The following is a 27,849-nucleotide window of genomic DNA, read 5'->3' as shown; positions in this document are numbered from 1 at the left end:
TACAAACATGTCAGTATGCGGCTGCATGGTGGTCTAGTGGTTAGCATGTTGGCCAACACAGTAACAGCTTGGAGATCAGGAAGACCTGGGTTCAATTCTGCCCTGGGCATTTCTGTGTGGAGTTTGCATGTTTGCGCGTGGGTTTTCTCCGGGTACTCCGGCTTCCTCCCACATTCCAAAAACATGCAGGTGAGGTTAATTGGCGACTCTAAATTGTCCATAGGTATGAATGCGAGTGTGAATGGTTGTTTGTTGTTTGTCTATATGTGCCCTGCGATTGGCTGGCGACCAGTCCAGGGTGTACCCTGTCGCCCAAAGTCAGCTGGGATAGGCTCCAGCATGCCCCTGCGACCCTAATGAGGAAGAAGCGGTATAGAAAATGGATGGATGGATGTCAGCATGCAATTTTTCGTCCCTTTTTTAGAGAGACCAATGCGTGATATATAATAATTTATATTTCTGCCCTGTTCATTAGATTTTTCTGTGTTGTTTGTTTTTATTGAACAGTTATTCTTTATTTTGTTTTACTTTTATAGTACTGCCACTCTTACTGTATACTGCTCTCGTTTTCACCTTTTATATTATGTCTTATGTTAGCGTGTGTTACTAGCTAAGGAAAAATTGAATTGTAAGGGGAAACTTATTTTCTTCCTGTGCATATGGCAATAAACATTATTGTATCTTAACTTATCATTTTCTCAAGTAACCAATTCCTGATGGGAAGAACAGGCATTTATATGAGGAATGGCTTTTATTTATTCATTTGCACGTAGTAGATGACACACCCAGCGATGAATTGGGGTCTGGAATTCTCTTAAAACAAGGCTATCCAAAATGCTACCCAGGGCCATTCACAGCCTTCCACACGGGAAACTAAAAAAACAACAGCAAAAAGTCATTTTACAAGAATAAGGATGAACTATTAAGAGAGTAAAGTCATAATAATATTAAGAGAAAAAATAGCATGAAATGGAAAAATTTAAGGAAAAAAAGAGAGAAAAAAGAAATGAGAAACAAAAGAAAAAGTTGCAATTTTTTGGAAAATTAATTTGGGAAAAAGTTATAGTATTAAGATAATAAAGTTAAAATATTATGAGAGTAAAGCCATACAATTACAGGAAGAAACATAGAAGAAGAAAGGTGAAATATTTACAATTTTTTTTTTTTTTTTAAAAGTGTAAAGTAAGGAGAAAACGTTCATACTCATAATATGCTTTGTTACTGATAACACAAAGCTGAGATGCAGCCTGTTTTTTCTTTACATATAAAAATGTCTTTAAATATCTACATGGGTTGGTTTAAAAAATGTAAAAGTGGCCCCCACATCCTTTGATTTTTCAGTATGCATCCCTCGGTGGATACAGTCTTAAAGCCTATGCAAGAAATAGAAGTAGACTTTTTGTGTTTGACACCTGCTTTCATCTTTTATATTTAATACTGGATTTACAAAGTTTGGTTCTGTACTTTTACAATTATAAATAATTTAGGATACATTCTAGTATAATTCTAATCAAATCTAACCCTTCTTTCTAGTATAAAGCGCTCGATATTCAAAGGTGTATTTTCCTTCAGATTCATAATCTGAATAAACCTGCACACTGATTTACAGAGGGTTTACAGAGAGCTTCCGAGTTTCTATTTCTAGAAGGTATGCTTAATCTTGTCATGTTTAACAAGGAACACTAATGGGACACACCTTTTAAAGACACAACACTAAAATAACAAGACTTGGTTCAGCCATTTTGGGAATCAGGATTTTTTTTTTTTTACTGCGGCTAGGGTGCAGCTTTCAAAGTGGGTGTAGACACAAAATATTTACCAAAATAAGCACTATATTTGTCTTAAGTAAGTAGAGACGCATGTTTGCTAGCTCAATTAAGTTTAATTTGTCACCAAATCCACAGTCTTTATTGAATGTAGCGCAGGTGTCCATATCCAACAAGATAAGACTTCCAGAAGCAGCAATGAAAAAAAAACAGGGGTGGAAGAAATTAAAATTCTACCCCATCACCTGGAAAACAGCACCCAATAAATATACAAATATATGAAAATGTGAGAATACGCACCAGAGATGTCTCTGTAATACACTGACATTTCAAACCATTGTTAGTCATGATATTGATATTGTCCAGACACCAACATGCCCAGATGCTCATATAGACTATAATGTTGACAAATAAAAGACAACTTTGGCCTCATAATAAGCAACAATGTTTTAACTGCACTACAACAGTAAGTCTCTCACACATGCTTACGACACACTGAAGAGCGGCAGAGGTAAAATTGCACAAAGATATATTCTAAAAGAACACCACAATGTGTAGACATATTCATTGACACTATTCCATACAGTCACATACAGTATACGAATCCTGCTTGGTTCTAAACACAAGAACGAGTGCTGCTTCTCAAAGTACCAACATGAGATCCTGAATAAACAAGTCATGTTTTTTTTAAATTATTATTCCTGGCATTAGGCCTTATCAAGTCTGCGATTCCCTGCTTCACAAAAGTAAAAAATAGATAGGAAATACTATTTTGATAAGGAGACGTAAACAGTCCTTTGCAGTCCAAACTCAGCAGTGTAACAGTCTTAAACCAGGCCTTAGCCTATGGGTGACAATAAGGGCAAAGTTTGGGCGTTTTTGTTTATAAATACCTGCAGAAAAGCAAAGCATGTATTCAACTTGTTCTACATATAGACGACCTGCTCTGCTTTAGTGTCAAATCAACTTTGATGGCCATCATGTGTTGCCATTATGTTGGGAGTCAGGGTCAAAGTGCAAACTTGCGTTCATAAATTTGAAATTTTGACAAATCTAGCATTTCCTATCTATGTCATTGGGCAAACATTTACAAAAATGTAGAAAAACGTCACAGTGGCTATGTCAAAGTATATAAATTCTGGTTTCTTTCCTAACTGTTAAATACCTGTTTTAAATAATGAATAACTCAAATAATGACAAGTTATTCAGATATAATGTATTTTAGTTGTTTTTTTGTTAACACATAGAGTAGGCTAGTCTTGTTTATTTAAAGGTACAGTATGTCGGGACACCACCTGGTGTGTGTGTGTGTGTGTGTAGGCATCCATTTAGCCGAGAAGTGCAAAACACTTCAACAAACAACAAAACGATTACAATTACCCAAACTGGAAGGTGGTATGTATCAAATCCCAAATTTACAGGAAGTGATAACGTTTCGACCAATCGGGCATGGGGATTTGGTACATTCCCTTTCCGTTGCTGCCTGGAAGTGCAAAACATTTCAGAAAACAAACACGTTGTTCAGTTTAATTGATGTGTTATTTATGTGTAATGCGTATACGGTGTACGTTTCACAGTAAGATTAAACGGAGGAACATCCATGCTGGTGATTTTCATCTGATACATTCATTATGTGTGACGCGGAACATAAGCGTTCACTGCTGTTTGATCGCGTTTTTTTCAACTATTTCACCTCTTTATTCAACACACCATGCTCACTCATTTTCGCACGTTTGGAGCTAATCCTTTCAATGACATGAACCGTTATTGGCCTTCATTTCCGTCAATCTGGGCTTTGGTATATTTCCCTTTCCAATTTTTGTGATTGTAACTTGTTTTGTCTTTTGTTAATGTGTTTTCTGAAATTATAATTTGTTTTAGGTTTTTGTTCATGTGTTTCCTAAAATTCTCATTTGTTTTGCCTTTTGTTAATGTGTTTCCTGAATTTATCATTTGTTTTCTGAAGTGTTAACTTGTTTTCTGAAAGGTTATTGTTGCACAGTTTGTCATTTGCACTTCTCGGCCACCGTGATTAGGGGTGCACCTTTTATTTACTCAACTGGACAGTGTATCAGGTGAGGTCCGGCTCCTATAAAAGCAGAGGACGACAGGCTTATTTTTATAGATGTTTTGAGGAAACTACAGAGCGGCACATGGTGATATCTTTCACAGTTTAAAAAAAAAAGGTTTATTCAAGGGCATGACACCCCCCCAAGATTATGTGGGGCACGCAATCTGTAGTTTTAAAGATTGATAGGTCTCCATAATGAGGACATTTTGAGCTTCTTTACATAAAGGTACCTTTTACAGCGCAGCATACAAAAACATGCATTCACACAGCATGAGTTTTAGGCAAGGATGTCAGCAAAAAGTTTTCTTACATAGTCTTACATTTGAGAAAATGTAGGAGAAAAACATTTATTTGCAATTTCTATTGCACTTGTGGGGGCCTAAAAATGTCCATACTAATTCTCCTCAAGTAAATGTTTTTCCCCCAACCTGGCATAAATAGTCATTCTTGTTTGTATAAAATTATGTCTGACCTCTTGATAATCACAATGCAACATATACACAAGCAAAAACATGGCTTGTAATAAAGGAATCTGGGTCACCTAGTATATTAATTTTTATATTTGAACTGACACAAATAATGGTAACACATGAAGGCCACTAACTTCACTTATATGAAAAGATTTGCTTTTGTTGTTTGCACTTGGGAGAAGCCTTAAAGCCAAAGGCATTAAAATGCTTTTACTGTATGTACAATCAACAAGGGCCTTTGCCCAGCACAGCTCACGGCTCAATAATAAAGAGGTAAAAGTATTTTTCACAAGTTTCCTATCAACCAGCATCCCCTCGAGTCAGGAAATAAATTGTGAACACTATTGCTAAGTACTACTTTCACAAGTCTCCCATGTACTGTACTGTACTACGTACAGTGAGTCTTTTTTTAAAAAGAGACTGCTTACGCACGGCTAAAATTTCATGTACGACGATACACAAATGTACAAAACCACACGCTTGTGTAGCAGCAAGAAAATGTAGTATGCCTAACGTGTTCATCTAGGCACCACAGGCTGTTTTAAATCACATATCAGCTAATGCTAATCAATAAAATAATCATTTAAGGGAGAGGGGATATGTACAGGGTGTATACCTTTATAGGTTCGGATGAACATACAATTACATTAAGAAGTATTTAGACAGTCTATGATTTTGCCTTAATGCACCACAAGGGATGCAAGATAAAACAATACCTATTTTAGGTATTCGGAAAGTCTTTATGATTTTTCCTTTACACACCACCATAATGAATGTTGAGCTAAAAAAATCAACGTGGTTGACGTGTAAAAATATGGCATTTACTGTTTAGGAATTGCAGCTCTTTAATGAAAAGCTGGACAACTGACTCAAGAGTTGCAATAAGTAATTGATGAATTGATGATTAATTAATTATCCAATTAATCAACAACTATTTTGGTATTCGATTGTTTTTCATTTAAAAATGTAACTATTCTGATATCAGCTTGTCAAATGTGAATTTTTTTATTTCATTAGTAATCCATGAAAACAGGCCTTTGTGTTTTAGGCAAAACAAGCTATTCACACATATCAACAACAGTGATCAACACTTCTGCCTCTTTTCTGATATGTTGCAGACCATGTGTTCCTATTTATTTGGTCTCTCTAGGGTAGGGGTAGTCAACTTTTACTATTAAAAGAGCCATTTTGCCTCCTCTTCCAGTAAAGAAAAACAGTCTGGAGCCGCATAACAATACAGACTTTATAAACTTTTAAAAGTTGTAATCTTTCTTTACAATTGTACCTGTTAAAACAACAGAATTCAACTAAAAGAAGTGCAGAGTGCATGTGTAGGCCTACTTTGAAGTAATTTATAAACTGAGCTATGTAGGCCTTTTTGAATTTTTCCCATATTTATATAAAACTAAACAAAGACTAGCCAACTTTAACATACACGTCTGCATACAGTAACAGTGCTGTCTGCTCAATATCATTTACTTACCACTTGACTCATCACAGGAAACTGAATATGCTTGCTGTGAATTGTCATCAATTTGCCTACTGGTGATGTTTGTTGCCATTCTATTGGTCCTGTCATTAACTGTATTTGCAGAGAGGCATTTCTTTCATTTTCTGTTTTAGAATTTGGAGAATTGATGCTCTGATATGCTCTGTGGACGGCTTCCTCCACCTTACGAGCTCATGTGCAGCTATAGTTGAATTTGGTGTGTTCATCCACTTCTTCAAAGTATGCTTGCTCTGCTCAACCTTCCGTCGACCTCCCTTTCACCCATCTGCTTTTGGGTGCTTTTCAGAAAAAGCTGAGTGCTTATTTTGAAAATGTCTTTACTTTTTTTGTTGTTTGCTAATTTCTTGCCACATATCAAGCACTAGGGTAAGTTAGAGCCAATGGCAGTGAAGGCAAGGTAATATGCCCATTCTAATTTTAACTCCCCCTTTTCTTTCTTTTCCTTTTTAGGGACGTACTCATGGTTATGGATACCTTATGCGGGGGTATCACACTCACACTGATTGCGCACACTGGCGCACCTCCCCCTTCCCTTGCTCATCCAATCAGCAGTCATAACACAGTCTAGATGCATTAACTGACTTAGCGTGAGTTGGATATTTCAAACGCTTTTCGAAACTGCACATTTCCTTCACTTCGGTGTTAAAAAAAAATCACAGAGCTCAGTGGAGGGAACCGCAAAAAGGTGGCTGAAGAGTCACAGGTTGCCGACCCCTGGTCTAGGCCCTAACCAATTACTCTATTAATCGAAACAAGCTTCAAATTAATCAACTAAGAAAATAATCGTTAGTTAGTGGCTCACAAGGCTGTCAAAATCTAAAATCAAAGAATTATTTCATAGATGTAAATGCAGATTGTTTACAACAAGGTACAGAAGAATTAAAAATCATTTTTAGAATTAAAAATATTAAATAAAAATAAATAAAAAGCCTGTCAAGTTCTAGAATCACGATTCTTTGACTGAAGAAACTAAGATCAACCTATATCAGAATGACAGGATGAGAGTTGCACGCAGAAGGAAATCATCCAATGCATACCACATCATGTGCTAAACCTGGTGGTGTGAGATGGCTATAATTCAAGTGGTAAATTACATATTTTTATAAATTAAAGCTGAACGTCTACACCAAAATCACATGTTGATTGTTATGTTTCTCCTTTGTGCAGGTGTATAATGGCAAAATCATAAAACACTGGTGTCATTGTCCAAATACTTCTGGACCCAACCCCCGAGACACACCTTCAGGTCACAGGGTGTCAAAAAAAGCCTTTTTGTAACCACAACTATAACAGTCATTCATGATTTGTCTCATGTTTTCACATTGCTCCTGCTAAAGAGCTATACAAGAGTCAAAAACGTCACTTTCAGGGGATAAAATCTGCCACAATGAAGTCAAAAGCGGCATCTTGTAGCTGTGTTTCTCTCATAGTAACTACAGTGGCACACTAATGCACAGTTATGTTTTCTATACCTATGCTCAAATATATTCTGTGTACATGTGTGCTAGAGACCAGGACAGAGTACCGTCCCTAAATACTCGGGTGTACTTCAGTGAATCCCTCCCACCAAGGTAGGCACTCTCCATGGGCGACTGTCTTGTAGAGTAAAACTAGACAATTTATGACTTGAGGTACAAAAAAACCCAGTCTCAGTCTAGTTCAGTCCAGGCTGAAACGGAGAATAGCCACAGTTAAAATATAACAAATAAAACAAATTTTTAACTGTGACTATTTTGCACATTTGACATTCAACACAAAGTGAACACTCAAAAACATCAAATGTCTTGTCAGAGCTTGTATTGCCTCGTTACTTTACATTCTCCAGTGGTTGTCTTTCCACTATCGTGCTGTAAAAATGTCCATAAGCACTGCAATGCTTTTACATTCATTATCATTGTGAGGAATCAGCTAAACATTACCTCTAACAGTAACAGCCTTGAAAAATATGAGAACCGGTGTATGTTAATTGTACAGTCTAACTATGTAACAGTCGGAATTGTGTTAACATGTTCGCATAATACTAATACGAATCTTTGCACAAATTTAACACAACATATACAACTACAACACCTTCTTGAAATCAGTATCAGAGGTATCTTTTTGGCTAAGTTAACATGGTGAGAGCAACACCCCTCTGTATGGGTCACATGTAAATTTTTACACCTTTGAGAAGAGCGACTATTTTGAAAAAGAACCACTCAATGTATTGTAGGGATGTCACAAAAAAAATTTGAGGCAAAAATGAGAAAACTACTTGAACAACCAGCAGCGGCGCTGTTGACTGAGTCTAGCTTGCTGTCCAAAGAAGCACATGACGTCAGCTATGGGAAGTTGAGCTGCACCCACACAGACCTCCACACAGCATTATTCTGCTCAATACGACACGGGAGCTCAGAACATTCGGAGAGGGATTGTCCCAATTTTATAAAAATAACAACTAATTCATTGTTAATTTTCCCTATTGTCCAACAACAAAATATAAATGCTCATCACTACTGATGTATTTTTCACCACTGGGACTGTTAGATTAGTGGGCAATCACCCCATACCTGTCAGCACTTGCATTTGAAAATAAGGGGCCTTTTTTCATAAAATAATAATTTTAAATAATATTTAACCAGATAAGCCTAATTTAGATTAAAAAAATCTTTTACAAGCATGACCTTGCCAAGACGGCAACAATGATGCAAAAATTCTAGTCTTTCCACCAGAATTTCGACCGGCACCCCACCCACGCCCAAAGAAAAATCTTCCAGCCGAGGGATGTGTAAAGACCTGACTGATTGTGTGTGTTCCACTTTCAACCACAGCAAGTCAATCAGATGATTGGTTTTGGCTTAGTTTTTTTGTTTGCGTCTGTGCTATTTGAACGGCATGTTTTTTTTTTGAAGGTCAGGACTTCAGTGGCTACAGGGTGCATTATGCGTATGCTGCCGTGTGGACCGGAAGCTGTGTTGCTCTGGCAATACCGGAAATTTTCTGGAGAAAACAGGACAGCTGACAGGTATTGCATGGCCCACCTTCAAGAAGGTCCAGTTAATTTTATTTTTATTTTATTTAGATTTTCTGAACTGATCACAACTAATTTAAGGAGACCTTTCATATCAAACCGTTATTTACATGGCAGCAAGTTTGTCATCTGCTCTACTGTGTTAAGAGGAGCGATTTATGAAAGACAAGTCATTTTGACTTTGTGAATTTTTTTGGGAGTTTTTCTATTATGTAATTTTGTGAAATGTAACTGTGCAGGAGCGATTGCAATACAGCAAGCTATGCTCTGCCCCCCAGACACACACACACACACACACACACACACACAGTGGGCCCATTACAGTTGACTTGGCTGCACTTGTGCATGTGTTTGCGTCAATATTCGTAAGCGACCCTGTGGACATTGTGAAAAGGTACTGATACTGGTACTGACTGAACTGAATGGGCGGAGGGGACTGTAGAATTTTAATTGTGGGACAGGGGCAACTCTAATGGCCACGATAGCAAATAAATAAATAAATTCCGTCAATGCACCGTTAGCCAGATTCTTACCATAATGTCGGCACGTGACATCCCTCATAAAACTGTTTTTGTGTAACTAACCAACATCATCTCCCTTTGTGCAGGTTGAAATCATGACCTTCAAGTTCTACATTCTCCTCGACGTTCACCTTTGGGTGAAGGTGAAAACAAGAGGAGATAAATGTTGACATTCAACTTGTGGCCAAAAAGCCCTGCAAGACTTTCACTTCAGTGACTCAACTTTTCACCTACCAGCACTGATGCACAAGGATGACAAGAACAGTAAACACCTCACTTTTTTCTGTTTTTTGGCCTGCCCGACTACGAGGACTCCATAGCAACCATGGTGTCGCCTGTCTTGTGGGCGGAGGGGGCGAGGTCATGCTGTTGGGCACAGTTGTCATGCAGGGGTGAAAGAACCGCCTCCTTGGCTTGAAGGGAGCTGTCCATGCTCTCTCTCCTCTCCTTAATTGCCTCCTCCTCTTGTTCTCCTCGCTTCACGTGGCATCGACAAACCTCAATGCCAGAGTCTCCCGTCAGGCGTCTGTGGCTGAAGTGATCCTCCTCGTCATCCTCTTCGTCCTCATCCTCTTCTTCTCTTGCGTGACTTTCCTCCGTAGGGTGCACTGTAGCTGACATATTTGCAATAGCCTGTTGAAAGGGGGACGGGGTGGAACAGGGGGCTGGGCTGCGAAGTGGGGCTTCCTCCTCTTTTTCTTTCACCATGAGTGTGGCACCAAGGGGGTCTGAGAAGACGAGACTTTGAACTTGACCAGTAGGAAGGGAAGATAGCAGAATTAGGGGTGACAGAGGAGGGCAAGGGTGATGTGAGGATTGATAGCTATTTAGGTGGGGTAGGGGAAGTGAGAGTGGAGCAGCTGGGCGTGACACCCCGGCATTGCTGTTGGAGGCATGACTGGTAATGACATCCAGGGTGACCGATGGTATAACATCCGGCGGAACCTGTGACGGTGTCAAGGACGAGGGTGTTGACATGCGGGCGGCCCCCACCCTGGGCAAGAGGGGGCAGTCACCCCCTACCTCACTAGGCGTGGACATGCGGCTGCTATCATACGTCTCGTCCGTCACTTGGACAGAGAAGGAGGTGCTGCAGGGGGAGGTGAGGGAGCAGGACTCGCATGAGCAGCTGGTATAGTTGTCAGAGCTCTGGGATGAGGTGAAGCTGCTGGGACCGGGGCCCAGGTATGGAGGGCAGGGGTGACTTTGGAGGGGGTGTGGGTTGTGATAGGGGTGATAATGGGGGTGCGAGGAGCTTGGACCTAGCATGGCACCTCCCTGCAGGGCGAAGACAGAGCTGTAAGGTGGAGGAGGTGTGGTGGGCTGTGCTGCCACCTCCTCATAAGAGGGCAACTTGAAGGAGGCAAGAAAGCCTAGAACAAGAATGAATATATACTCAGGTGTGGTGCTAATTCATGTCATAAACATCTGCAGTGTATTTTTGGGGTGTACTATAGCCCAATCTGGAGTAGGTTTAGTATACTTACAAAAAGCTTTCTCTTTTAACAGTGGAACTGCTACTGGAAAACAATGAAATATGTGTCCTTAAATAAACATACTGAGATCCAGCATGGAGGACGGGTAGTTGCAGGCTCCGTTATAGGCAATAAGATTGATTTCCCTCTGTCTCTGCTGCTGCTGGATCCGCAGCTTGGCCCGGCGATGGCGGTAAGCACAGAAACAACTGAAAAGGATCAGCATGGTCCACAGCAGCCAGAACCCTGCAGAGGACCAACAAGACCATCTTTAACCCAGTGAGACAAGAAGCACAACAGTGGCCTTTTCTAAACATGTCTGGGCATGCTTTTTATCCATTCAAGACAAGAAAGCACACCTTTAGGCCTATTTTAGCACTAGCTCTGCCTTTGAGGTGCCGTACCACAATTGTTGCTGCCACAACGAAAGGGTGGCAAAAATGGTACCGTATACTGTATTTTGGCGCCCTTACGTTTTTGTCCTTTGTTTGCGCTTCTTTTTTGTTTGAGGGAAATGTGTTTTTAAAATATGTGTGCAATCTAGAAAAGTAGATTTTTTAAAAAAAGATTTCCTGACATACAGACATACTTTATTAATCTTGTGAGAATAATTAACAAAATATAAGGAAAGTATAATTGTGACTAATGAAGCAGAGTCAACAAATAATTATCAAGACGTTAAGAAATATGTATCTATTTTAGTGCAATCTACCAGTTGTTATTTCTCTGATATTGAAAACATGATTTAAAAAATAGATATTTTGTCTTTTGTCTTATAAAATATACATTTACAAAAACTGATTTGACAAAAACTGATTTTGAAAAAGGATGGGTCAATGTTTTATGGTTGTCTTACATTTGGGTCAATAGAGTATATGGGTTTAAAATTTGACATTTCCAGAAACTTCGAAAATCCAAAAAACACGTTTATAAAAGAATGGTCAAACTTAAAGAAACATTTTTATAAGGTAAATGGACCCTTAATATCTTGGTCTTGTTGAAAGATTGAAGCACAATGACAAACACAGTCAGGTTACTCACACCAGAGTTCATAATAGTAGGTACAGCAGCCCGTCTCTCCACAGCAGTGTCCAGTTTCACAAAGATAACCTGGATTGTTGTTTACACCAGGACAGTACTTGGGACTGACAACAGGCTGGCTACCAGAGCTCCCATTGTGCTTCACCACCTGTTGGCCAAAACAACACCTTGTGTTATATCCACATTGGCAAATGCTATTCTGGGAAATTGAAGTAACTTTTTAGTTATTATTACTTGAAATGGATATTATCTTGCCCCAAGTCTCAGTACATGATAATGCATTTAACCAGCAGTCAACTAAAGTGACTCCGAAGGAAACTACTCTTCAGCATCAGGCGCATGACAGCCTACTCAGACGTGGCCAAAGGCCACCTTAAGGACTCTCATGGGAGGAAACCAGGAAATCATCATGAAACATGGTGTTGGCTGCATCAGGATGTTTGGTTTGGTTTAGTTTTATTTGAACATGCATGAAGGTTACAATGGAATACATCTCATGAATCATCCTTTCAGAGTTCCATATGTTCAAAAGGATTAGGAAGAAGCAAAGCTTATTTAATCCAACCCCCCATCCTTTCCACATCTTGTACAGTGCATATTATTCACTTCCTGCATACCATGTCATATTTTTATATAATAATCAGTGTAATAAGAAATAATAAAAATAAAAAACAAGCATGACAGAACATCATTGTAATGATCAAGACTCTTCTGCCTTGTATTTAGCAAACGTCAACTGCTTGTATTGTTTTTTTAAATTTGCTCATCTCTGTGCATTGTTTGAGTTCCTTACTTAATCCGTTCCATAATTCAATTCCACATACAGAAATGCTGTGGGTTTTCAGCGTAGTTCTCGCATATAAATGTTTTAAGTTGAATTTTCCTCTAAGATCATATTTGTCTCTCTGATAGAGAAATACTGTATGACGTTTATGGGTAACAAATTATTATTAACTTTATGCATTATTTTAGCAGTTTGAAAGTGTACTAAATCTGCACATTTTAATATCTGTGATTTTAAAAATAAAGGGTTTGTATGTTCTCTATACTCAGCATTATTATTATTAATATTATATTATTAATTATCCTCACCGATATTTTTTGCAGTACAGTAAGTGAATGAAGATTACTTTATAATTATTACCCCATATCCCCACACAATACGATAGATATGGTAATAACAAGGAACCGTAAAGAGTGTTTAGTGATTTTTGATCAAGAACATATTTTGCTTTGTTCAATATTGAAATATTTCTCGCCACCTTTTGTTTTACCGGTATATATTTATTTTTTTCTTCTATTATGATCCCCAGAAATGTATTTTCTTTCACTCTTTCAATATCCACCCTGTTTATTTGTATTTGATTGTACTTATCCTTTCTGCTATTTCCAAATAGCATTATTTTAGTTCTACTTAGGTTCAAGGATAATCTGTTTCTGGCGTAATGAACTTGAGACCCGTCAGGATAAAAAAATAAGATGTATCGTGTGTAGAATTTTGAGGGGGAAATTAGTTTAATCCACGTTGGTATATGCAATAAACAAATATACAGTAAATACTTATGCAATGCACTATACATTAATACCTTGTGAACCGTAGGTAGATCAGCTTCCTTTTGGGGAACAGGCACCTAGAAATAAAAATTGAGTTGAGTGAAACTTTCCATTTCATGATTCAGGTAGAATCATCATTACACACACTGGCCTGGCTCCCTATCTATTATGTCACTATCTATCTCAGTTAAACCATTCCCCCTACAACCTGTGTTAACTTAGGATCCTTTACATTACAATCCTATTGTAACAGACACTAGAAAATGCAATAGTGTTTCTGACCTTCTTTATCAACGTTCTGGCACATGCAACTTTTTTTGCCACCAACCTAAACTTTAAAAAAAGCACATACCGTAAAGCACCGTGTATAAACCGCACTTTTTTTCCACTGGTAAGAAGCAAAAAAATCGGGGTGCGGTTTATACACGATGACAGGTCTGTGACCAGACGCAGAAATTGACTACAAGCCCATTTTAGAATAGCCGTCTGTGGGTCAGACAGTTGCTTTGACTTTAGCGCCCTCTGCTGTACAGTTGCTGAAAATGCTAGTGTATGCAACCAACTTATCTGACGGCTGTCTGTATTTTCACACAGTGAAACGATTTCTATATACACTGAAGCTAACCTAAGCTTCCATGAAAACATTGCAAATGTAAAATACAATACAATACAACGTTGGAGTTTATTCAAATTCACACTGAAGCAATGCAATAAAATAATAATAGAGAAAAAGAGAAGCAGTGAAAGATATCAAAACATCTCTGAAAATTGCAAATTTCTTTATTTTGATTTATTATTATTATTATTATTATTATTATTATTATTATTATTATTATAATTAATCTGTGCTTAGCCATAATATTAAAGATCTAGATGCCGAAGTTCAGATTTCTCCTTTCTTCTTCTTTTTGAAATTGCTTAGTACCTTTACGCATGTTGATTTGAGATGAAAGAGTTGGCAAGCATTTATGAACTAACATTTTTTTTTTCCCCACCGTGAGCCTGAAAATGGGGGTGCGGTTAATACACGGGTGCGGTTTATACACGGTGCTTTACAATATTCCTCTAACACTCAAAAATATTCAGTGAACTTGAATGCCTCATCAGAAAGACGGAAGAAAGGAGACACATAGAGTTGTTCATCGTGTGCGTTCTATGAACAAACGAACCACCAACGCACACATAATAAATATGATTAAAGGGAGTCCCTGGCCAGAATCTGTCTGTACTGTTGTGTGCCAACTCTAAAGGAATCACTATCCATACTTCACTGAGACTGAGTCACCAATGTGTGGAAACTTTGTTTTGGGACTCGACTAATTTGTTAGGCACACTGTACAAAAACAAAGACATAATTTTGGCCATAATTTTAATCAAAAACCGAATCCTACAAAAAGTGTGGCAGCAGCAGTCTGTCAAATACTTATTTTGTCTGCTGTACATTAGTGCTGGAAAAGCCCAAATAACTGCTTTACCATAGCAACAACTGTAGTTGTGCACAAAAGCCTGATTTTCATAGTTCTTTATTATGAACAGTGATGGTCGAGCCGCTTACCGTGGAAGCCTCAGTGCCATCCAAGCCTTTCAAGGATATTGTCATCTAGTAAAAGACAAGTTACATGTATTAGTTTGCAGGGGTGTCAAACTCATCCCATGGAGGGTTGAGACACTGCAGGTTTTGTTTCCAGCTGGTCACTAAAGCATGTGATTTTAATGATCAACATCACCTTTAATTTGAGGGAAGGAGCTCATCAATTAAATCACCTTCTGGAGAAACCGGTTGGAGAGAAAACCTGCAGTGTCTCAGCCCTCCATGGCACGAGTTTGACACATGTGACTTAGAGGAAACACCTTGTGTTGTTTTGACACTGAATTTATCCCATTATAAATGTAATATAATTGTCATCTTGAAACAGAGAGTGCACCATATAAATCATAGAGCAACTAAAATCCTTTTTATAATTATGGAAAAATGATGTGCCAGCCTTTAAACATACTGTAGATAATGCACCAACTACAGTATCACAACGTTTGCAGGGGTCAATGTGACATTTTGTCCCCAAATGTTGTCCTGTCAGGACGAGTAGATTTCAGAAATCAGCCATGTGTGTACAAATGTCATGCAGCCCCAGTGTGAGGAAAGCGCCAAATTGCCTGTCAGAGTGTTACCGCGTGAGGCCTGAAAGCAGTAACACTAAGGTTGGGTTAGGGTCTTTTGTTATCAGGCTGATGGATATGTTGTCTGCATGGAGAACAATATAGGCCCTACACTGTAGGATGTACACAATTCAATGCACACAAAAGACCTCAACCACCCACAAAATGATGATGAGCCAAAATCCAATATGCAACAAATACCAGTGTGGGTTACATACTGTATGTGCACAGGTGCATGATAATTGCATGAAAGCAGACACATGTAGTTAGAATGCGAAAAACACAGGCTGGACATTACCTATACAATCTCACAAGGCCTTCTCATTCTGTTATTGAGAAATGCATGGCTGTAGAGGACCACAATTTATCCCACTGGTCACCCTCAGATTGTAAAAAAACAAAACAACAAAAAGACCTACAACACTAAAACGCCATTACATGTCATGCAATGATCTGAACACTGACTGTACGCACAAGGTTATGTGAATAATACGAACATCACAAATTCTACACAAAGCTTCTTTGTGGCGAGACCAGGGGTGTCTAAAGTTTTTCCAGCAAGGGCCGCATACTGAAAAACCCGACATTTTTCAAACCAACCCATGCTGATATGCATATACAAAGGATGTTTTTGATATTTAAAGAAAAAAACAACTGCCTGCATCTAAGCTTTGTGTTATGGGTCGTTGACAAAACGTATTATAAGTATGAACTTTTTGTCATTTCGTTACACTTTTTTGGGGCGTTTTTCATCCATCCAGCCATCCATTTTCTATGCCGCTTATCCTCATTAGGGTGGCGGGGGTATGCTGGAGCCTATCTGAGCTCACTTTGGGCGAGAGGCGGTGTACACCCTGGACTGATCACCAGCCAATCGCAGGGCAAAGGTCGTTTTTCAGGTTTTATTTTAAATGTATTACAAATATTTTAACTTTCTTCTCTTCATCTACATTATTTCCCTTTTAATGTTATGTTTTTATATTCTCATAACATTTTGACTTTATTATTGTAATATCATACCTTTAACAAACCAAATTTCCCTTAAATTGCAGCTTTATTCTTTGCTTTGTTTCTGATACTACTTTTTCTTTTATTTTTTCCTTTATTTGTTCTTTTTTTCTCGTAAATTTACGGCTCTTTTTTTCCTTTTATGCTGTTATTTATGCTGTTATATACTAAGCTTTGCTTCTTCCTACTCCTTTTAGGCTTTGCTTCTTCCTACTCCTTTTTGGACATGCAAAATTGTGAATTGTACTATGTGATTTGCTACAGTTTGATTCATATACAGGTTCAGGATTAATTAAACCATTAAACCATTAAACCATTTTTTTGTTGTATTTTTAGAATGTGCTGAGGGCCAATAAAAAAAAAAAACGGGCCAGAAATGCCCACAGGCCGCACTTCGGACACCACTGGGCTAGACTGTTTTTGAGATAGAGTAGAGCGACTGTTTTTCTGATAGTCCTCCAACGGGAGAATGAATTGGGAGCAACAACAATAAGGGGAAAACTGATGACTGTAAAGTCTGTGATTGTAAAATGTGTTCTACCTTGGTGAACAGACAAACCAGTACAAGGTAAAAGCCAACATACTTGCTTAAAGTATTTCCAATTATCATAGCTTAACTTTGAATTCAAACCGGCGGGCTTTAACTGCACTTTACCTCTTCTTGGCAGCAGTGAAAACCTGACATAAATTTAACTTACTTGATAGTTTTATTTGTGTTGTACGCCTGACAGACAATGACACGAGGGTAGCAGTAGCTCAGGAGGTTGAACCCAGCTTCCTCCATCCCAGTGTGACCTTGGCCAAGACACTTCACCCACCTTGCTTCCAGTGCAGCCCGCACGGTTCTATAAATGTAAATGAATGTTTGTTGGTGGTCGGAGAGACTGTGAATTGGCAGCCACGTTTCCGTCACTCTACTCAAGGGCAGCTGTGGCTGCAGGTGTAGGTAAAGCGCTTTCTAGAAACGCTGTCTAGAAAGGTGCTCTATAAATCCAATCAATTATTATCTGCAATTGGTTGGCGACCAGTCCAGGGTGTACCCCGCCTCTTGCCCAAAGTCACCCCGCGACCCTAATGAGGAAGAAGCAGTATAGAAAATGGATGGATGGATTATTATGGGTTTATTTAATGCATTAGCACAATGGATCAGCATATGACTGAAGTGTAGCCTTTTAGCTATAATTAAAAAGGTTTAGCAAAATATGGAATTTACCATTTAAGAACAATTACATTTTATTCCTCCATGTTTGATGCATGATATGGTATGCTTTGGATCATAATTGTTTCTTTCCATTGATCTGATATAAGTTCAGTTTTTGGCACAGTCATAGCTGGCTTTGTTTGTGTTGAATGTTACCAGTGTTCACATTGCGCTCCAGTTATTGCTGTCCAAATACTTTTGATACCCTGAAAATGTAGGCACTCTGGCTGCAATTTCTAAATGGTAAATACTATATTTTTGTGAAATAAAGCAGGAGATTCTACACTTCAACCTCTTCAAAGTCATGGTGGTGGTGTTTAAAGGCAACATGATAAAGACTCAATGTTGAAAAACTTGTGGAGCCTAGCCTGCTGTGGAAAGTTGCTTTAATCAGTACACAAACATAGAACATCATCCACAGTGTAACACTGTCTACACCAGGGGTCACCAATGTGGTGCCCGCGGGCACCAGGTAGCCCCCCACAACCACATGAGGTGCCCGCAAGCCTGCTTTTCATTCAGGTTTTCAGTTAATAATGAAAGAACAGTAGAAAGAAATGCATTCTGAAATACAAAATGTGAGTTGTGGACACCAGCATTTTGTTAATGTTCTGGTAAAACAAGCATATTCGCTTTGTTTGGGTTTAAAATAAGCGCTGAAAATAAATGTTACAAAAATGAGTAGCTCTTGTCCATTTTCATTTTGTAAAAGCAGCTCTCGTAAGGAAAATCGTTGGTGACCCCTGGTCTACACCCTGAATCAGAAATTAAGTCGCATTTGTACATCTGCTATTTGAAGCAAAGCAGATTAAGCATTCACACAATTAAAATTCGTACACAATGCTATATCACATATATCATACTACAGCACCTGAGAAGAACAAACTGCAATAGTACATTACTGTAAAAACTGCAAACTCTTAACTCTGGCGTTATGTCATAAAATGTAGTATAGCGTGAGCACATTCCGACATAGCTTTTAATACTCAGCGTGAATTTTAAAGAGGATGCATCTTATTCTACAGATACAGATAAGAGATGCAGAAATGAGCCTGCAGTGTTTGTCAACATGGCAGCATGTTGCTCTGCAGTAATCTGTGCCAGCGGTTTGACAGCTGTGTATGTGTGTGTGTGTGTGTGTGTGCGTGCGTGCGTGTGTGCGCATACCTCCTCAGCCTTGAGCCCAAGACAAAACGTCAACGTCTTCTCTGGATCCATATTCAGAAGAGATGGACGTCCGATTAAAGTGACAACATACAAACGGAGCCGATGAATGGGCGTCTGTATTTGGCTTACAGCTCCATCACCGCTGGCTCCGTCTCCACGGCCACAGCGGCTTCCCCATCCGCCATTCACACAGGCAGGCGACGGACAGACGGACGGACGCCCCTCCCGGACCTCTTCCCTCTCTCTGTGACCTTGGCTACTCAGACAGCAGACGAGGCTGTCGTCGAGTGACGCTTCCACTGGCGTTGCAAATGTATCTTATTTTCCTCTTTGTTTTGGCAGAAAGGGTAGGCTAGCGGCTGCTATGGATGACGTCATGCTTTCTGCAAGCGCCACCACCGCTGAGCAGCCACAGACTACTTGCAAGGAGGTGGCAGGGGCTTTGATTGGCCGGAGCTCCCAGCAACAGCCCGACACACTGTTGATCCATGTCCCACAACCCTAATAAAGATAGAATGTAAAAATGTCATGCAAATATGTCCCTGTGAAAAATGTATGTGAATGTTGACAAATAGAACACTTGAGCTGAATGCCACTTCGGACTGGTTAATGTACAAATTACAATCTTTATCATAGCCACCAGATGTCGCCGTCCTTCCTTCTTTCTAATACACTCCTGATCAAAATCTTAAGTCCAGTTGAAAAATTGCTAGAATTTTCATTTTGCACAGTGGATCTTAATGAGGTTTTAAGTAGAGCTACAATATGCAACAGCAAGAAGGGGGGTGAGACAAAAAGCACTTTGAAAACGTAATTTATTGAAACAACAATTAAACTGAAATAGGCTGTTTATCAGCTGATCAAAAGTTTAAGACCATCGCTCAAAAAATAACAAAAAACTCTCCAAACCAGAACAAAAACTGTTCTCAGTAGGACTCAGTAATGAGTAGCTCCACCCTTCTTGTTAATCACTTCAAAAATTAGTTTGTGCATGCTTGATGTGAGTGTTTCCAGGAGGCTAGTGGGAACATTTCTCCAAGTGGTGAAGATGGCTTCACGAAGGGCATCAACTGTCTGGAACTGATAGCCATTTTTATCAACGTCCCTTGCTATCCATCCCCAAATGTTCTCTATGGGATTTAAATGAGGGGAACATGCAGGATGGTCCAAAAGAGTGATGTTATTCTCCCTGAAGAAGTCCTTGGTCAAGCGAGCATTATGAACTGCAGCGTTGTCCTGTTGAAAAAGCCAGCTGTTACCACACAGACGAGGGCCCTCAGTCATGAGGGATGCCCGCTGCAATATCTGCTGTAAGCAACCGCCGTTTGGCGACCCCGCACCACCTGAAGCTCCAGTGTTCCTGCTGAATGAAACAGCACCCTAGATCATGGTGGACCCCCCCCTCCGCTGTGCCGGGTAGAAAACATCTCAGGTGGGATCTCCATGTCATGTCAGTAATGTTGGAAGCCAACTGGACCGTCAAGGTTACATTTTTTCTCATCAGAGAATAAACCTTTTTTCCACCTTTCAATGTCCCATGTTTGGGACTGGCAAAGTCTAAAAGGGCAGTTTTGTGGCGTTGAAGGAGATGAGGTCTTTGAATTAGTTTTTTAAACCCTTTTCCAGCAGATGCCGTCTGATGGTTATTGAGCTGCAGTCGGCACCAGTAAGGGCCTTAATTTGAGTCGACGACCGCCCTGTGTTTTGATGGACAGCCAATCGGATTCTCGGCTCAGCGCAGGTGTGATTTATTTGGGTCTACCACTTGACTTTTTTGTTCCATCATGCTCAGGATCTTTAAAAAATGTAGAACGACTGATTTACTGCACCCAACCTCAGCAGCAATGGAACGCTGTGAGAGGCCTTGCTTATGCAGCTCGACAATCCGACCACGTTCAAAAAGAGAAAGCTTCTTAGCTTTAGCCATCATGAGGGCATGACAGTGTGAATGCCTGACAGAAAATGAAAATTTTGAGCAAATTTTGGCTTTTATAGCCTTTGGTCTTAAACTTTTGATCTGGTGATAAACAACCTATTTCAGTTTTGTTTTTTTGGTTTTGTTTAAATTACAAGTTCCAAATGTTTTTATCTCACTCCCCCTTCTTGCTTTTGCATATTGCAGCTCTACTTAAAACCTCATTAAGATCCAAATGTGCAAAATGCAAATTCTAGCAATTTTTTCAACTGGTCTTAATATTTTGATCAGGAGTATATATACTGAACTTTATATTTTACAAACCGCTACAGTTTATGTGTGAAGTCCTAAGTTCCCAAAGGGGTACGCCAATTGTAATAGGGGGTAAGTGAATAAAAATTAAAAACAATTGCCGGCTGACGCTTTCAATTACGAGTGCGCCGGACCGCCTCACGGCGCAATGGAGCGCAGAGCAAAAAGCAGGAAGGAGACAGCACACGATGTTGTTCGTTGTTCTCTGCGCATCATATAAACAAATAACTAAGTTTGATGATTATTTTGTGCATTAATAGTGTTTAATCTTAAAGATTGTATTTATACTTGTGTTCCAATCCCCGCACAGTGCAGCAGTGAAAACCTGTCACAGTGATTGGGGCTTTTATGGTCAGTTGTATGTATTTTTGTATTTCAAATATGGCTTTATCGTGATTGTTAAACCTTCTCTTTCCGTTTGGTTATGATTATTATGCAGATTTAAACCATAGCCATCGTCAGTGGACATAAAAGTGATGCTCAAATTCAAGCCATTTAAACGGAAGAATGCCAACATCAAACTTGAATAAAAGATATGTAGGACGATGACTTATCTAGTTACCAGTGCTCATGTGAAACGTTATCAATAATGTAACCATTAGTTACATTAACATTTTGACCCAGAATGATGCTAAAATTAATACCAATTAACTGTGTTCAATTTTTAAAGTTAATTAATCAAAATATGTGTGTTTTTAAGTGTGCAGGAGTGGGGGGGTGCATGGCTTCAGTTCAAATGTCTGAAGGGGTACGCCACTGTAAAAAGTTTGGGAACCACTGTGTTAAGTGTTGTTGGGGATGTTCATACATTCAGGGTTCCTCTGGATTTGACATTTCAAAATTCCATATTTTTTCCAGACTTTCTCCAGACTCACTAAATAGATTAGTATCATTAGAGCTGCAACAATTAATCAGTGAATCGATGATTAATGAATTATCTAATTAACTAATATTGTAGTATAATATAGTATAGTCTAGTCATAACTATGTTAGTATTGGAATGTCTGTTTAATTTAAAAAGCCTCTCAAATGTTTATATATAATATCTTTTTATTTCCTTAGTCATCCATGAAAGCAGGCCTATATTTCTTTGTATCAGACTAGGGCTGTCCTACTTAGTCAGACTGTTTGTCCCACCTAATCATTGATTCATCAATTGATTAAGCCTAGGTATGTCATGGTACACTCGAACGACACAAGACAATATTTTAACATTACTTTTAAGAAAACTACAATGACAAAGTATAGGGCTGAGGTAGGCAGTGAGATCCTACCTGGGACCAAAAACTGCCCCGTCCATGAATGCCCACGTCTTTCATGAGCCTGATGGTAGAGGAAGCCACAAAACCTCTGCATCCTACTTCAGCTGGATAGACCTTGGCTTTTCATCCTTGATGTTGTGCATCTGCTGCCAGTTTCTTTCGTTTGTCGGCCTCTTTGGTGGAATCCTCCCATGGGACCGTGAGCTCTATGATGTAGACCACCTTTAGTGAAGGGGACCATACCACCAAGTCTGGCTTTAGGGTGGTGGTTGCAATCTCTGGGGGAAAGATTAGTTGCTTGCCAATATCAACTAGCATCTTCCAATCCCGGGCCATGGCTAGCTGTCCCACTTCTGTTTTGGTGGGGCGGTGGTTAAGCTGTTTCTGTCCCTCTCGAATGAATGTTGGTTGGCACACATAGAGATGGAATTGGTAGCTCTCAGGGGCAAGGAGTTGATGGTGTTCTTCTTGCTCTGAAGGGCTGCTGCCAGACTCTTGAGGACCTGATTGTGCCTCCAGGTGTAGCGGCCTTGTGTGAGGCTGGTCCTACAACTGGTCAAGATGTGTTTGAGAGTCGCTAGGTTTGGGCAGAGGGTAGAGGTTGGGTCCTCGCCATACCACTGGTGAAGGTTTTTTGGGGATGGGAGTAAATCATATGTAGCTCTTATGATGAAACAGATGTTGCTTGCTTCCATTTCCCAGAGCTGCCTCCAGAGGAGCTTTCACCTCATGCATTGTCCCTGCTTGGCAAGAGAGACAGCCTTTGCGCTGCTTCCAGCCTCCTCCAGATGTAACAGATGCCAGCCTGTGAGGCGGTGCGAGTGTACGTTGGTAAACCTCACTCCCTCTGCCTCAAGAGCTGCGCTGAACACACGGCCGACAGTCCAGGCTTTTAGTCGCGTGGTCAGCGCCCTCGCCTCCCATTACGAAGGTCCTGTGTTCAAGCCTCGGTGCGGGCAGTGCGGGTTACATTGGTGCCGTGACCCGGATGGGAGTGAGGTTTGAGGGGGTGAGTGTAACGTATGCCAGCCTGTGAGGCTGTGCGAGTGTACGTTGGTAAACCTCACTCCCTCTGCCTCATGAGCTGCGCTGAACACGCGGCCAACAGTCCGGGCTTTCAGTCATGTGGTCAGCGCCCTCGCCTCCCATTACAAAGGTCCTGTGTTCGAGCCCCGGTGCGGGCAGGTGCGAAATAGGGATGGTTACACAGACAGTGCACCTCCTCTACCACCAACTTCCTCCTTTGTGAAGCTGAAGCTTTGCACGAAGTTGGTTTATTCACTGCAACGCCAAATCCTCCTCTTCCCAGATGGACATGGCCCACAATGTCGTTGTGCTTCAGGGCTGACGTAGCATGCTATACTCCTTGGGATGGTGTCCATTTCCGTCCTTTTAACAGAGGTGGTGCAGCATTGCTGATGGTCTGGTCAACCTAGTCATTGAGCATGAACTGATTAAGTGCTCAGATGAACTGCTCGGATGAGGGGCGAAAAGTATTCTAAGATAACCTGAACAGTGCTTTGAAAATACAATAACCCGGAGGAATGAGAATACTCGCAGGAATATTTAGAAACTTGTTACATTCCAAAACATAACAAGCATTTGACCTCAGGTTTGTGTCGTCCTGTTTTTTTGAATCATTTTTATGCTGGTTTTTGAACGCTCTTCCTTTGGCATTTGTGTCTTTGGTTATGGATAGTATTTTGAAATTAACATATTATTATGATATTAATATAAACATTTTCTATCCATACAGAGGCATACTTTAACTGTATTGAAATTCTAAGGTACAGTATCTTTCAGTAAACTTCATGTATTATTTGAGTACTGTATCTCATTGCTGGGCTGAGTGTCCTGGTTTTCGGTAATCAAAATATGTTCACCCTACCTAATGTGGACAAGCGGTAGAGAAAATGGACGTATGGCTGGATAAACACGTTATACTTGTTTACTTTGACAGCACAACCTGACACTAATTCTCCTCATACTTTGTGACTACATAAGATGTACACAATATTTCAAACGTCCTCCTCTGTATGATGCAATGCAGCTCTACACCACTGCAAACTACTAGATTAACATGCCGTTGAATTAATATCTCTCAGACAGTGTCAATCAAAAGCATCGCATTGTGCAAGTGTGCCTAACATTGTGGCTCTTAATTGTAGTGGTGTTCACAAGAGGGCAGCATACTACAGGCCTTGCGTGAAGACTGAAACCCAGGATATGCCTGATTAAAAATATGTAATAATGTATTCGGGTCCTTAAAATAGTTAAAGTTTGTCTAGTACAGTTTAATTTAATATTTCATCATGTTCATATTGACAATTAGCACATTATAGCCAGTCCCCATTTCCTTTCATTTTGTCAACTTATTACGTGCATGCACGTTTGGGTGAGAGCTTCTTCACGAAAAAGGAGAAACCATGTAGGCCAACAGCACTTCCACCTTCTTTACACTGTATTTCCTACTCTACTACCTATTGTAGATGAGCAATATGTGTTGCTTCTTATAAAAGCTGTGTCTTAAAAGGCTTGATTACCAAATTTAATCCCAAGTTGATGTTTGTTGTATTCTTTATCAGACATTATATGTTGATATTGTGTATATCAAGATATACATTACAAATGGTACATTATGTTTCAGCAAGTTTAATAAATAAATTAAAATACACATCCATCCATCCATCTTCTATGCCTCTTATCCGCACTAGGGTCACGAGAGTATGTTGGAGCCTATCACAGCTGACTTTGGGCGAGAGGCAGGGTACATCCTGGACTGGTAAAATACATACACAGACCATATCAAAATCTTAAGACCAGTTGAAAAATTGGTAGAATTTGTATTTTGCACATTTGGATCATAATGCAGTTTTAAGTACAGATTAAAAAAGCAAGAACGGGGGAGTGAAACAAAAAACATTTGGAACTTGTAATTAAAACAAACACACAAAAAAAATGAAATAGGTTGTTTATCACCTGATAAAAAGTTTAAGACCACAGGCTGTAAAAGCCAAAATCTGCTAAAAAAAATTTCATTCGAGCAAAATTTCAACTGGTTTTCAGATTTTAATCAGGAGTGTATAAAGCATTAAAGGAAAACTGCACTTTTTCTGGACTATTTCCCATTATCCACAATCCTTATGTAAGACATGAATACGCGTCTCTCTTTTCTGTGCATTCTTAAAATTAAAAAAAGAGCTAAAAAGAGGCAGCTAAGAACTATTTTGCCAAGCTATAGCGACATTGTTATTGTAGGCGCTAACACTGAAGAATTACTTTACTGGCGTAGTGACAGCTCGCCACACACTACTAGCCGGCTAGCGACTAGCTCCCCACATACTCGCTCACAGCGCCTCACCCACAATGCCTCAGGCCACGACCAAAAGGTAACGCTACATATTAGTGCCGCCGTCTCTGCTGCTGTGTTTTTGAGTTTGGAAAAGTTAATGTTAGGTGTAGTGTTTGTTTGTATGCTGCTATGTGAAATCAATGCGCCCAGGAAGGAAGTTCCGGTAATGCTTAAATGACTAACATACGGAAAAACACTAAGTATTACATGTTATCATGAACATGCCTGTTACTACATGGTCACAGCATGTATATAAAACCATAAAACCTTGTTAGAAGTCTTTGGAGGTGTTTTAATAGCGGGCTTTTTAGGTGGAATAGGTGTGTCCCATTACGTACATTAATTAGCTGCCTCTTTTTAATTCAAACCGCGATGTGGCGAGGGATGACTGTACTGTATTTTTTTTTTTACTGCAGTGACCTTCCAAATTTTAAGTGTGTAACCATATAACATACTTTTCTTTTTGACGCTTATTTATACATTTTTCATGTTTATTAATACTTTTCTTTGTAATTGTTCTACCGCCTTATAGTGAAGCACAGATGTCCATAATCTGTTCACAGCCCCACGCTGGCCCATGCATGTCCATTTAAGGTGTGGCCACTGTGATTTTCTGTAAATTTCTCAAGAATTAACGAAATTATTTGCTCACAATCCTAATGACACAATGTCTAAACTTCCTCTGATATAATATCCATGCAATGCAGTTGACTGTGTGGGCCTACACACACCTACACACAACATAAAAATAGCGCATAGTAAAGTCATTGGATGTTCTTTTGGCTTAAGTGATAATAACACAACATGCTTAATAAAATAAAGTCTTGTGAAAGTGTACCGTCTAATAACTTGTAACTATGTACCTGTAGAAGAAAATTGTGGTCAGTGTTACAGAAGCAGGAACTCAAAACAAAACTTAAGTTTTGTTTTTCGTGAAAAGGGCCGACCCTTTTTATGCAAGTACTGTATATAAGCAGTGTTTATCATACATCTCCGACTGATTTATTGTTGTGTGTGAAAGATAAGAGACCTTTTGAACCCATAATAGACCTTTAATTGTGCTGTATCCCCATAAACATGGTATATAAACATTGGATCCTTATTAAGTTAACATACAAGTAATTCCGTCTTCGGTGCATGCGGCCATACTGCGAACAAATGTTATAGTTATAGCTAAAGACGTGCCACAACACCCAAGTTAAATCTATGTGTGGGATGGCAAAACACTGGTAGTTAGGTGAAAGATTAGCCTACGAAGGGCTCATACTTCGTCAGAGTTGTCAAAACAGAACTCCTCGCATGACAAAAAGGAATGTCTTCCATTGCGTGGACACGTAATTTCCAAACCTGCCCATCAAATTGCAGTCACATGCCTTGGCAATGACATCATTTGGAAAATACAACCTACCTTCCCATTCATTTCTACACACAGAGCAGAATGTGAGGGTGACTTACTCTGTTGTTAAGTCACACCCTTTGTTAGGTAGATATAAAAATAAAAAAAAAAAATTATAAAAAATTATAACACAGGGCCAAAATAGTCCACGACAAACAGATCAGAATACTTCTGGGTGTGTAGATCAGCCTCGTTTAATATTTTCTGTAACTTGTTTATATAGTTCAATAAGGTCACAGACTAGTTGTTTGCTGTTTTAAGTGTTTGTTTTTGTCATTATGTTGTGCTTGGATATTACTGATAATAATGTTGGTTACCTATTCCTGTAGCAACCCTGCATTCAGAGTGTCTTTTATTATTTATTATTATATACAAAATTGGTGTGCATAGATCAAATACAAGATTGTTTTTGAGTAAGTTCTATACGGTGTGTTTGATGGACTACCTGGGTGTGGCGGCATGTGACAACGTCTTTATTGGCAGGTGGGGCAGTTCTGATAGAGCCCTATTAATTCTGCTTAGCAAGAAGTGGCATTGCAAATGGGAAGTGTCATTATGGCCGTCCATTAATACAGTATATACATTTTTCAGTCTATTTATCAATGATCTATTAATCTATTTATCAAATATCTATCTAGCTGCACTCTGCCAAGACTGACTT

The 27,849-nt window shown here is 39.4% G+C and overlaps 1 protein-coding gene across 1 annotated transcript; it reads right to left on the bottom strand.

Moving 5' to 3' along the window:
• Positions 1-87: 87 nt before the first annotated feature.
• Positions 88-19,457, bottom strand: LOC129183088 (uncharacterized). Its single transcript, XM_054779931.1, has 6 exons — positions 18,952-19,457; positions 14,974-15,018; positions 13,451-13,495; positions 11,865-12,012; positions 10,908-11,069; positions 88-10,721 (listed from the first exon to the last, which is right to left on the bottom strand). The coding sequence occupies exons 1-6, from the start codon at positions 19,000-19,002 to the stop codon at positions 9,652-9,654; spliced, it is 1,521 nt and encodes a 506-aa protein (XP_054635906.1). The 5' UTR covers positions 19,003-19,457; the 3' UTR covers positions 88-9,651.
• Positions 19,458-27,849: the final 8,392 nt, after the last annotated feature.

This window comes from Dunckerocampus dactyliophorus, chromosome 6 (assembly GCF_027744805.1).
Source record: "Dunckerocampus dactyliophorus isolate RoL2022-P2 chromosome 6, RoL_Ddac_1.1, whole genome shotgun sequence".
NCBI classification, from domain to species: domain Eukaryota; kingdom Metazoa; phylum Chordata; class Actinopteri; order Syngnathiformes; family Syngnathidae; genus Dunckerocampus; species Dunckerocampus dactyliophorus.
The sequence above is the reverse complement of the archived record's forward strand: the minus strand, read 5'-3'. Positions and strand labels throughout refer to the sequence as shown.